General features: G+C 40.9%; 1 protein-coding gene across 2 annotated transcripts in view; it reads left to right on the forward strand.

Annotated features, from left to right (window-relative positions):
* Nucleotides 1–13,407, forward strand: part of kcnn3 (potassium intermediate/small conductance calcium-activated channel, subfamily N, member 3) — a 52,701-nt gene that overhangs the window by 26,745 nt on the left and 12,549 nt on the right. For both annotated transcript variants that reach the window (XM_020637150.2, XM_065958050.1), the window contains exons 4-7: nucleotides 2,071–2,367; nucleotides 3,368–3,489; nucleotides 5,727–5,868; nucleotides 12,095–12,205. In XM_020637150.2, coding sequence (XP_020492806.2) covers nucleotides 2,071–2,367; nucleotides 3,368–3,489; nucleotides 5,727–5,868; nucleotides 12,095–12,205 — 672 coding nt within the window. The remainder of the gene's footprint in view (nucleotides 1–2,070; nucleotides 2,368–3,367; nucleotides 3,490–5,726; nucleotides 5,869–12,094; nucleotides 12,206–13,407) is intronic.

Consider the following 13,407-nt stretch of genomic DNA (forward strand, 5'->3'; position numbering starts at 1 on the left):
AGAGAAAGGGACAGGGATGAGGGATGTGTGAAGGAAAGAAAAAGAGAGGTAGAGATTCAAAAAACACAGTGAGAAAAGAATGAATGAAGACATGTACACACAGTTTGGTGCTCTACTCTGTGGCAGAAACAAGCACACGCAGACAAACTTGTAGGTCTTGATGGTTAAATTTAGTCTTCACCTTATGGGACCCAGCTATCCCCCAAAAGGGGCCTTGTATCCATAATTTGACCCAAAAATAAGAAAATACACAAAAATCTTCTTGAGTGTCTGCAGAGCTGTCCTCTAATTTTTCCATCTACCTTTCCACTCGCTGTCACACACACCTTTTCTCCTCATCGTCCCCTGCTTTCTTTTTGCTCCTCTCTCAATGCATCTCTCTTCTTTTTTGACTCTCCACCTCCCTCTTCTTCCTGCTCTTTCTCTCTCTTTCTCTCCCTCGCTGGGGTTCCTAATTAAGCTTGGCTGCTCTTTGATGTTGTCGCCTTGGCAACAGTCACCATGACGAGGCTGGGTCTGCACACTCTCGCTCAAACTCACTCAGGCATACACAAATACACACAAGTACAGTACACACACACACTCTGTGAAATCATTAGAGTACGGCCAACGTTTGACCCTTGGTTCAAATGACTTCTTGCAGAATGACTCAGGCGCGTGCGTTTAGGCTACATACGTGTATGTGTGTACACATGTTGGCTACATGCATGTACATATGTGCTGGTGAGCAAGAGAAACACATACATCCTGCTGAGCTGTAGATAATGAAGAGCAGTGTGTGGTTTAGTGAGCTTCAGTCAGCCTTCATCATGACAGTGACCATATCCTGGCTGGCTGCCAGTGCTTGTTCTGATGTTTGACCTATTGTTGTAGTTTTTGTTGTCCTAAATAAATGTTTGTGTGGGATAAAAGCCCTTGAGATGAATCATGTGGTAAAGAGCAATTGTTAGCACCGGCTGTTTCTGCAGGCGCTGCAGCATCAGGTAAACTCTTCTCTGATTTAGTGAAGGGGAGTTCCTCGTTTCTCTCCATGTCCTTATGCTATGTGTTGGGCTCCTCTCTCTCTTCATATTTCAAGAATCTCATATTACGACATTTTTGTTCATGATTAAATCTGTGCTTTGTCTCAGTAAGTAAAAAAAAAAAAAAATGCAATTTCACTGTTAAAATGCAAGCCTTTAAAAAAATGAAAAATGAAATCGACATGCCTCAAGAGGTAATGGAGGATCAAACGCTGTTCTCTGTCATTTTTGTGAAGCAGCATGTTTTGTTTACAGCCATGAAAAGACCTCCGTGCCTCAAAAAGGCTGAGGAAGAAAAAAACTAGCAATACGAGAATATCCCCTTGTTTCAGGAAAATCACACTTTTTCAATTCAAAAGACCATCTTGATTTAAAAAGATTAAGGGTTTTTTTTCTTGCAGTGTCCTCCTCTCCATGACATCTCTCCGTTCCTATCTTTATCTCTTCATTTCCTCTGTACTTCATCCATCTCCTTATAACTGGCTTCCCCCCCCCAAACCTTTCAACCCCACCCCTCCAGTTCCTGTCAGCACTGTCTGGAGGAGGGTCCCTGTAATGAAACCTGCTCTTACACCAGCTTTGGGGACAATATAGAAAGTAAATACAGTAAATAACTGTAAACACCATACAGGGAACAACATACAGGGAGGGTAAACTGCAATTAATGTAGCATTGCTTGGCTCGACATATTGGTCTTTATATAGAAAAATATAGTTAAAGTGTTAACCAGGACCGTGTTTTTCTTAAGAGCATGAGATGACGAGGCGTCTTTGAAGTAATTTAAGTTAGAGTTGTAGAGCTGTTTGAAAATGATTCAGGCCACAGTGAAGTGACTGAATGGATTGCTGATTAGATGGATGGTGTTTTACATCTCAGGAAAGAGACATTTACTCTAAATTGCTGCTGGTTCCTTTAATCATCCTTCTAGTCAGCTGTAGATACGAGTGCCAGCAGAGATTTGTGATGAAAAGTTTGCACTGCAAAGCTTTAAACAAGTGTAACTCCTTCTCTATTTTAACCTCCTTTCATGTCCTTCCTGTCCCCGCAGCTGTTCGTCATCGACAACGGAGCAGACGACTGGCGCATCGCCATGACCATGGAGAGGGTTCTGCTCATTGCTCTGGAGCTGCTGGTGTCTGCGGTGCATCCAGTACCCGGGGACATTAAGTTTCAGTGGCGGGCGCGGCTTGCCTTCTCGTATGCACCGTCGCAGGCCGAGGCAGACCTGGACATGGTGCTGAGCGTGCCAATGTTCCTGCGCCTCTACCTCATTGCTAGAGTCATGCTTCTACACAGCAAACTGTTCACTGACGCCTCCTCCAGGAGTATAGGCGCCCTAAATAAGGTCAGAGGGGTTTTGTGTATGAGCACTGTGCTATAAAGATTGTGACGGTCAAAGTTTCGTCCAGACAAAGATGAGGGAGTTATTAAGGTCAAGGGCTCTTTGCTCTGAATTTAAATCATCTGTGTCTTCCCCGTCCCTTTCATTCCTGACCTCTATCCCGCTAACAATCCTTCCTCCAGCTCTGTCCTTCTACTCACCCTGGGTCTTTTCATCTACTAGTTCAAATTCCCTTTCCCTTCTTTTGTTAGGAGACTTAGATGTAAGCTTTGGTGGATTTCTCATAATACAGTACGAGATGGGACCGTGAAATGGGAACAAGATATTGCGCACGGCTTAAATGGGCCGTGAAAAGAAAAGAGTCGAATGAGATTGCAACACTAGTGCAGAGAAACTGTGTACAAGCCGAGCAATAAATGATGGAAGGCATTCTTTAAACGATAAACTTTATCGGAAAACCAGTGGAGATGTACTGTGGTGTGGGAAATATGCAAACCATGAAGAGGAGGAGAGTTTAGATTTAAGATGAGTAATTTAGCAGGTTGTGAGTGTATCTAGGATAGCACTCCTCTGACCCTCAGGCTACAGCTACAGGCAGAGGAGGTAAAGCTTCCATTGAAGTGAAGCTCCAAAATGATGACTCATTTTCAGCTGCTTAACCCTTCCATGGCTCGACCGTTGCTCTTAAATCATCCATCTGCCAAAAGTTGATGACAAATGAGCTGCAGACTCGGAAATAGGCCATTACTCAAAGACACTAGATGGTTGACTCGTGTCAGAGGGCGAGCCCCAATCTTGACTCCAATTACAGCAGAGATTCTCAGAGCGCGGCTGCTATCAGAAACTACTCAGAAGACTAATTAGCTAAATATCAAATCTGTGTGGGAAACATCCCGTTACAGGATAAGGATTCAGAGCTAAGCCCTAAACGTTTTAAATGTTAAATAAAATCAGCTTTACTGAGTGTGTGCTTTATGTGTGTGTGTGTGTGTGTGCTTTGCAGGTACATTTTAACACACGATTTGTAATGAAAACCCTCATGACTATCTGCCCCGGGACGGTGCTGCTGGTCTTCAGCATCTCTCTGTGGATAATCGCTGCCTGGACCGTAAGAGTGTGCGAGAGGTCAGTGACAAAGCTGGTTCATTGACCATTTTCACACGGTGGCCATTTTTCTGTGACGTCATACTCAGTGTGGGGAAGTTCAAATGCGGCTAATTGTAAAAATGTCTTCCTGCGTTGTTCAAGGAGGAAAGTATAAATCAGAGTATCTGGTAAATCATAATATTAGTGCTTCTTGATTGGTCAGGAACCGAGAAGACAATCAATTCTAGAAAAAAAACAGGGAAAAGGTCATATTTCAAGTTAAGACAAGATATTAGCTACAGTCAGACAACAGCTAACATTAGTATTTACATACTTTAAGCTAGGAACTGGCTGAAAGCTTATATTGCCATTTGGTTGTGTTACAAGATGAAGTTGGATAAGCATTGATCGAGGTATCTCGATCAATGGCTTAGAGATTAATTATCTAGCTAATAAAATGTAAGCTATGAAGAGTTTGAATGCTTACCTTAACTGTTGTCTTACTTGCAGTTTACAGGTTAACAAACAGGTCATTTTACGTATTGCCTTTTATTTACTAATGCCTCGCCTTGCCTTACTAATAAATCAGGAAACAGTAAAATAATAAAATTGTAAGATAGTCTTTGTATTGGTGTGTCAGTAACTCAGTTTGTAGGGAGCTGAGTTTGAAATCGGAGGGTTGCCGGTCCGAGTCACGGTCCAGAACAAGTCTGGAGTTGGTCTGTTAGCTGGAGAGGTGCCAGGTCACTTCCTGAGCACTGTCGAGGTGCCCTCGAGCAAGGCACTGAACCCTCGGAGTGCATGTCCATACTGCAGGGTCCTGTTTGTGCATGTGTGTGTGTGTAGCATGTCTCAACAACAGAGTGTAAAAGTAATTTCCCCTCATGGATTAATAAAGTATATCTTATCTTATTCGACTTATAACCAGGAATACCATCATTTCATCTTCCCGCCCCAGTGGGAGTTTTAAGAGGAAAGTTTGTGTCTTTGTGTGTCTATACATGTGACAGAGTGATGGACTATTATTGGACGTGGAATTCAACCTGATAATTAAAATTAATTGGCAGGAAATATAATCTGGGACATGTCTGCAACATACATTTACATTTATATTTGACTTCAGTTTGAGGCTTTCTCACTAGTTGTACTCTTAATCTGAAGCAGGCGATGTTTATGTTTATTCTTTTGTCCTTTCTGTCTCAATATAATGTGCTTTCTTTTTTTATTATTCAGCCCATATAATGATATACATACTTAATGTTATAAATCACTCTAATTGAGGGGTGCAGGTGGCCAAGCGGTTAGTTTGTGCACCCCATGTACAGAGGCTCTTTTTTCAAAGCGGGTTTAAGTCTGACCTGTGGCTTCTTCTTGCATATCATTCTTCCTCTCGCTTCCCTGGTTTCCAACTCTATCCTCTGTCCTACCTCTAAATAAAGGCTTAAAAAGCCCCCCAACTACAACACCCATTTAGTTTTTGGAAGATTTTCCTTTTAGGCTTGTGTATAAACATATAAATGAGTGACTGATAACAAAGTATAACATTTATAGGACATAACCTTAAACAATGCAGACAGCTCAAATATGAAATAAATACTGACAAGCAGCCCTTCTACTCACTCAAAGACTGTTTCAAACTGTGAATTAAATTGTCTTTAACAGGAAAGAGAAAAGTGATTGTCCATTATTTAACATGTTTAAACTCCTTGGAAGATAATCAAGGAAATAAAGGAAAGTGTTATTTGATTAACAAGCTTAATTTACCGATAATTACCAGACTGCTGGGAAATCATAGTTTGGTCAGCGTCCAAATGAAATTGGCAATTGCTTTCCCAGTGAGATTATCAAATACAATTCTGATAAAATAAAGTTACACTGCTTTTTAGACTTGGTAAAAATGTGATCATTTGTTTCCTATTTCAGGCCTCAAATCTTAAGATCTCCAAGAAAATATAATAAATGATAATAAAAATATTAATAATTTATAGTAGTAATAGTTTATCTGTTCAATTCTGTTCAATATTTTTTGAGATATCAACTTCGTTCAAATCAGGTTTGGTCACTATGGCAACAGCGTTGTGCACAGGGCTTGGATGATGGAGGCATTTTTGTGTTTTGTTCTGTCATGACAAATCAAAGGACATGTGTTTGATGTTTGATGATCTGCAGACAGGAGGCAATGGGTCAGTTTTGTTGTTTTTTTCATAGTTGTAGTTTTTCATCTTTTACTTTACGCTGACTCCATCCGCTGAGCACATGTGATGTTTTCATTTCAGGTACCACGACGCTCAGGATGTGACCAGTAACTTCCTGGGAGCCATGTGGCTTATCTCCATCACGTTCTTGTCCATCGGCTATGGAGACATGGTCCCTCACACCTACTGTGGCAAAGGAGTCTGTCTGCTCACAGGAATCATGGTCAGTACATCCCCGCCCCCCTCCCCTTTGCTGCTATCCACCCCTTCTCTGAGGTCAGAAGATTAGAGAGCATGCTGTCATTCGCAGGAGAAATTCTGCCATTTGGGTGATTTGGGCAATCCTCCCTGAATTAGCCTGCATCTGTGCTTCTGTGTGTTTTGGGTGTGTTGGCGTGCAAACATGAGCATGTTTCTGGTTTGTGTGTGTGTGTGTGTGTGTGTGTGTGTGTGTGTGTGTGTGTGTGTGTGTGTGTGTGTGTGTGTGTGTGTGTGTGTGTGTGTGTGTTATTCCCTTGACTGTCCTCATTGCATAATGAAGGTCCCACCTTTCAGTGTGCCATGTCCTCCCACTCTCAGTTTCCCTCTCTTCTCTCTCAGTATTTAATTTCATTCTGTACCAATATCTACCTCTCTTTTTATCTATCCCTCTATCTCTCTTTTTCTCTCCATCCATCTCTCTTTCCCTGAGGCCATGTGTTTATTCCTCTCTAACGTCCATCTGTTAGTATCAGTGTTTAATCCGCTGACTGTTTCTCTGTTTGCTTCACTTCACAGGTGTTTTTCTACTTTTTCTGTTGCATTCTTTCTGTCGATATCTCTGTTTGTCTCTATTTGTCACATTGCCCTTTTTCTTCCTGGCTTCAAGATTTCCCTTTGTTTCTGGTATTAACTTTAACATTCACTGCTCTGAATTATTGGAGGAAATTAGTGTCTTTTTAAATGCAAGGAAATTAGATCTTTTTAAGAGCTCTGCAGCTAAATGTCAAGTTGTCTCAATATGTGGTAATAAGGACAGCTTTGTTGTTTTTTGTAAGGTCAGAAAAGTAGGAATGAGATGGAAATATAGAGATAAAATGTCCCTTGCGGATACTTTTCCCATCAGACACAGTGTTTTATACTAATTAATGGGAAGGCACCGTGAGTAAAAAAAAAAAAAAAAAGGCTGTGTATAACAAAAGAGCTAAACAGATAATGTAATTCTCTAAACTCTAAAATGTAATGTTTTTACTATTGTTATGTACAGACCTGTGTAATGTGTTTTGCTTCATCATCAATGTGTGTCATTCTAACAAAATAATGGTGGCCTGGATGGACATTTAAAATGTATAATTCCATTTACTAGCTGTTGGCATCGATGCCATCATTCCTCATGTGTTTTAAAAACCTGAAGGATCTGTTGCTTGAAACACTTTCACTCTATAAAACTACAGAAGTGGTATTTTGAAAAGCAGGTATATTAGAGCTTTTAAAGTAAGTGAAAAATAAAGACATACAAAAGGACATTCAAAGTCCTTTTCAAGCTATTATACTTCTCGTCCTCTAATAAACAACTGGGATGTATGCAATGAGTTGGACTTTTAGCTTCAAGGTGGTTTTCTTTCCTTGTATGACCAGACGGGACACCCTACCAGACATCCTGAGATAGATGCTGTCTGATGTCTCTGGTGACTTCATCGTCCCTGCAGACAGAGTCCTTGTCTGACTTACTGGAAATCACCTTGGTTCTTTGTGGTTTTTAAACTGGTCTTTGTCACCGGCTGTTTTCACAGTGAGATAACAGAGTGCAGCTTTAGCATTCCCATCTTAAATTAAGATTAAATGTGTTGTCAAAATAGGTTTGGCAAATAGTGGGGCTCCTAAACAATTTTATGAAATAATTCAGAAATATATAAATTATCGTAAAAACTGACAAATATCCTGGAATTGGGCTTTGACATTCTTAAGAGCTCTCTAAACAGTCTACAGATCAGTCAAGTTACACTGTATTCATTTGATCATGTGACCTCTGGCTCAGAGAAAAGCAACAGGACCTCTTCAATGTTTTTCTTTTTCTGTTTACATTTTCTTTAATTTGATTTAACCATTATGGATCCAGGTTTGTCCCAATGAGATCAGACATCTCTTTTTCAAGGTAGACCTGGCCAAGAACAACAGCAACACACAGTTTCAACAACAAAAACACTGGTACAATACACATTTCATAAAAAGGAATACAATCCAGAATTAGTAGTTCTTTAACAATCTGTAACCAGTATTATTGAATGATAAAGCCAGAGAAGTGAAATGACTGCTGGATGATGGTTTACTAAAATCTAGAGTAAGTATGAAATCCCCTTGAGAAAATATTCAAAATCTAAAATATTTTTCACAAGTTAATTCAACTTAAAGGTATTTAATAGCAATCTTTTGGGTGGAAATTACTGCACTATAAGGCGCAGACTTTTACATCTTAAAATGATGAATATTGTAGTGTAGTCTGACGCACTGGCTGGAATCATTTACTCCCCTCAAACAAATGACTTTGGTGTCTTTATTTCTGTCAAGTGACTTCCTCACAACTTACAAAAACCTGCACGTGTGTTCTTTCATCATTTCTGTTCCTGTCCAAAACTCTGTCTTTGCCAGCTCACCTACTGTCTTTACTTTAAAGTCCATTTAAATATGTGAATAAACACACTGCTGCCCCCCCCCCCTCCCCCCCCCCCCCCACACACACACACACACACACACACACACACACTCACAGACCCCCATTTTGCTGTATGAATCATCCAGTCAGTGTTTGAGAGATAGTACAACTCTTACTGTTACTTGAACACACACACGGATAAGCACACAGAAACAAACAGCGGGTGGATACAGAACGTCCCAGGCCCACAGTTACAGACTGCATCCTCCACACAAACAGTGACACAGAGCTTGACATACACTCTCAGGATGACTCCCACACACACTCTCCTCTTCTCTCCTCTCCTCTCCTCTCACATCACACACAAACACACAAACACACTTTGCTCAAAGAGTGTTCAGAGGAGTTTATTTTTGTTGATCATCAGAGAAGACACAAGGATGCAGGTAGAAGGAGAGCTTGTGATGGCGAGGAAGACGAGGAAGACGAGGCCTTGCAGGTTGAGTGGAAGAAGAAAGTGCAATGATTTTAGAGAAGAGAAGGGGATCATGGGTAAAAAAGGACGTGTGTTTTTTCTTTACTTGAGAATTATTGTAATGAGTTCCTATAGAAGGAATTCTTGCCGTCGTTTCTATGACAACACCTAAAGGCCAATAGTGTTGGAATATACCACTGCCCTGAGGCTAGCCGGGGGTGTGCCAGGTGTTGGTGTGTATGTGTGTGTTTGTGTGTCACTGTGAGTGGGTGGATGGTGGCAGCAGAGGCTAACACGTTTAAATACAGTGAACCGTTTATTGTTTGTTCTTGTATAGAAGCATTACAAGAAATTTCAGAGAACTCCTGTGTGTGTATTTGCATTTATTTATGTCGTTATGCACTTGACTTTAACATCAGCATTCATAGTATGGCTGCTCGGTTAAGTCTGAAATCATAATCATGATTATTTTGATTGATATTGAGATCACTCCTTGTACAAGGTGATTAGTTCAGAGTAAATAAAGTAAACAACTGCAGGAATAAAACAATACACGCAAATATATCTAGTTCATATACCATCCAGTAAACCCAAGCAAACCAATAAATGACAAAAAAAAAACTGGCACCAAAGCTAAGAAAGGGACAAAAAGATATGAGATCAAAAAAGATGCAAAACAATATAAGAAAAGAACAAAGTCACTATTAGTCAAAAACAATGATTAAAACATTAATTTTGAAATATCTTGGGTAGGGAGTGTCTTATTCTACATGAAAAATGCAGCGTCTTTATGTGTGGATTGGGTTATTGAATGTGTTCTTATTTCCATTTGTAGTTTGATTATCCTCTTGTGTTTCAGGGGATATTTGTGTTAGGCAGCAAAAACAGAGTGGAGAGCTTAAGGGCCAAGAGTTAATCTGTCGTAATGCATCTTATGGCATTTAGCTTATTTACAGTAAGCAAGTGCAACAGCGCAGCTAACAATCCACTCTAAATGTTTTATCTTAACTTCACCTCCATTGCTGCATCTTTGCATGTTGCTTGTTGGACTGTAAACAAAAGCAGTAAACAAAAGCAGCACATAGAAAAGGAAGTCTTGGCCAAAGTCCTATGTAACTAACCGCTGGCTTCATCAGAGGCCCCGAAAAAAGTTGGCCATTGTTAGGTATATCGACGTCAGATTATTGTCGACAGCTTCCGAGATTCACAGTTCCGTAGTTTTGGTGCAGAGTTAAAAAACTATTGAAGTGTGAATCTCTGCATTGTTCTTATTATGACACTCTGTGTTGAGAAAACAAGCTGTAGACTATCTTAGATACAGTGAGGGATCATTAAATGACAAAAACGTTGTTATGCAGGCTGGACTCCATGAGAAGCCTTATAAACAAGTTTTAAATCTTTAAAATGTCTGTTGTAATGCCTCAGCTCAATCCCTTATTGTGAAGCACTTTGTGACCTGTGTTCTTGAAAGGCGCTGTATGAATAAACTGAAGTTACTTCCTTACAAAGTCAATCTTAAAAAACACTAGGATCCAGGGAATTTAGGCTAAAAAGATGCAGAGTAGCTTCTATTTCAAGCCTTTAATGTGCTTTTGTTTGTCTCAGCGTTGAGCAAACTAATTAGCTTCACATCTTTTTTCAACATCTTCCTGTCTTTGTTAGAAGTGTTCCTGCTGACCAGTTTCAAAACAATTTTTCTGTATTTTTGCTGAAGCTGAAGAGGTGAAGTTCTTATCACAGGTTTGCACAACTGGGTGATTCCCCCCCTTTTTTTTCTTTTTTTTGACAGCTATGTGGATGGCTTCTCTGTGAGGGAAACACCCAGGCGTATCAAACAAATCACAGCCGCACACAGCCATCATCAGCTGTGTCACTGTGTGGAGATTGCAGAGGGAACCCTGCTGAAATCAAATGAGTGCAGGCGTACATACACAAGCAAATACGCACGCACACATAGAAGGCACACACTTATAGCTAGTCTTGACAAACCAATCAGCACCCTACTGTTTATGTCCAAGGAGGGCAATTTCGCGCACACACCCACATATACACACAGAGCAGCGCTTATACATACTGTACTATAGCAATCCAACATGGGCTCATTTTCCCCTCAAGCACAGACATGTATGAATGCTCTAAGGGTTTTCCATCGGCTCTCATCATATTTTATTCATACCTTGTGAATAAACACAAATAGAGTGGATGAGTGTATAGACGTGACCACTAATGCCTGTTTGTGCATTACATTTTACTAACGCCAACCAAAGTTATTTTTGGTCAAATGTTGTTTTATCATTTCCAGAGTGTGCATGAAGTCTTTGCTTTTTTTTTTCCCCCATAAAAAAAAAATGTTGCTCGCTCCCTTCCCCTTCCGCTCTCGACCTCACTTTGTTTCTTTGTTGTTATATCTCTTTTATCATCCCTTTCTCTCCCGTTGTGAGGCGCACACCCTCACACGCAGGAAGGCAGAGACCTCATACATTTTCATTAAACACTCTTAATCTTAAGTCATTGCTTATCAGAAGATATGTGACCTCATTAACATCCCCTTCTTCTCCATCTTCCTCCAACCACTCCCTCCGTGTTTTTTTATATTTACCCATAACCCTTCACTCCCTTTATCTTTTCCTCCCCTTTCCCTCTTTTCCATCTCCTCTCAGCTCTTCTGAGGAACCTGTGAGCGCTCAGAAGCCCTGTTGAAAACAGTGTCTAATCTGAAAGTTAATTAAGTCTGTCTTCCTCTGCGTGTTCCTGCTCTTCTTCTTCTCTCATGCATGTCTTTCTGCTTGAGAGACTGCAGTCAGTCTCTCCCAAATGACTCCGCCATGTGTCCCATGTGGGCCGAGCTGGAAAACACACCAGCGGGTTTGTCTTTTTTTTTACACTTTTACACTTTCTGCAGGCCCGGAGCGTCAGGTGACAATAAAAGACTGACACCATGTGATGCAGACTGACAGCATGTAATTAAATCAAATGAGGTGGTGTCAATCTTTGATGTGTTGGGGTTTTTTCTTTGTAAGGGGCCTATTTTTTCAGCTACATATAGGGGGATATAGACTGGATCTCACACCAGATGGCTTGGGAGTGAAAATAGACTTGGCTCTCCCCTCGACATGAGGAAATGTGGATCTGGAGCCGAGCTTTCCTCCGTAATCCTCTCCTCTCTCCTCCATTCACTTCTCCTTCTGTCATGTGGCTCCCTTCAATCATCAGGGCTAATTTCCCCAGACCAACAGCCACCGATTTACCAATTCCTCCTCTTTACTGACTCACTCAGCGCTCTGTTTTCTCCTCTCTCTCTCTCTCTCTCTCTCTCTCTCTCTCTCTCTCTCTCTCTCTCAGGGTGCTGGTTGTACAGCTCTGGTGGTTGCCGTGGTAGCCAGGAAGCTGGAGCTGACCAAGGCCGAGAAACACGTACACAACTTCATGATGGACACGCAGCTCACAAAGCGGGTGTGTAGGCTTATGTGTGAATGAGTGCGTCTCGCATGAATAAAACAAAAGTGTAATTTGTAAAGAGAAAGGTCACATTCTTTGCGAGACAGAGCTGTGATTTATAAAAGTACAGTTTTTATATACCATAGAGGATTTTTTTTTCTGTATTTTCGGATTACTTTTGTGCAGAATATAGGGTGGTTGGTGTTATAGCTTGTCCTTTTACTGCCCCGCCTCCAGGTTCCCCAACTATACATCACACTATCATCCTGTATTGTTCTGACAGAGTGCCCTGTTATTTGAGTGAGTGAAGGCAATGAAAGGTCATCTCTTTCTCACTTACTGTCTCTTTCTTCCTCTTTATCTCCCATCTTTCTCCTCCTACATAACCAAGCCTCTATCTCCTATCTTCTCTGACATTTGTCTCTCTTACCCCTTTCTCTCTCTCTCTCTCTTACTTTCTATCTGTCACAGTCTCTCCCTCTTTTCCTTCCTTTGCCCTATCCTTCGATTCATCCTAATGCCCCCCCTCCGCTCCTCTTCCCTGCCTCCTTCCTTCCATCTCTCAATCCCCTTCCTCCTCCGGTCCTTTTCAATTTTTCATACGGTTGAAAGACCCAGGTTTCAGAAATAGCTCCCATATCAAATATGTAGGGTACATTATGTCAGCGGGGTATCTGGGTGACTGAGAGGGGCAGAGTGATCAATGATTTCAGCGTTGATAAAATATTGACAGAGAAGAAGAATAGACCCTCTATTGCAGCCGGCTACTCACTTCGTCTTTCTGCAGGCAGTGACCGGGTCAAACAGAGTGTGTTTTCACAAGACGTTTAACACCTTGAACCGTGTGTGTGTGTGTGTGTGTGTGTGTGTATGTGTGAGTCTCTACGTACAGACTGCTGACAAACTTCAATTCCACTGACCCTCCAATGCACCTGAATGATTTAGAATTAAATAGTTCTCATTTAACAATATCAATAATTAATTGTATTAATTAAAGGGATCATGGAAGTAAAATATTGAGGGTTTTTTAGCCATGTAGGCGCTGGTGGCTCAGTTCAGATCACAAGTCCATCACTAGGTTCAAGGCTGAAATATGTAATCGACTATTAAAAGGATTACAAAGAATTATAATTCAAGTATTTGTGCTTCCTTAATCACTCAGGAAACCAAGAAGCTGTTATCTTGACTTTCAGCGCAATATCTTGACAAAATTGACT

Source organism: Labrus bergylta, chromosome 8 (assembly GCF_963930695.1).
Source record: "Labrus bergylta chromosome 8, fLabBer1.1, whole genome shotgun sequence".
Classification (NCBI taxonomy): Eukaryota; Metazoa; Chordata; class Actinopteri; order Labriformes; family Labridae; genus Labrus; species Labrus bergylta.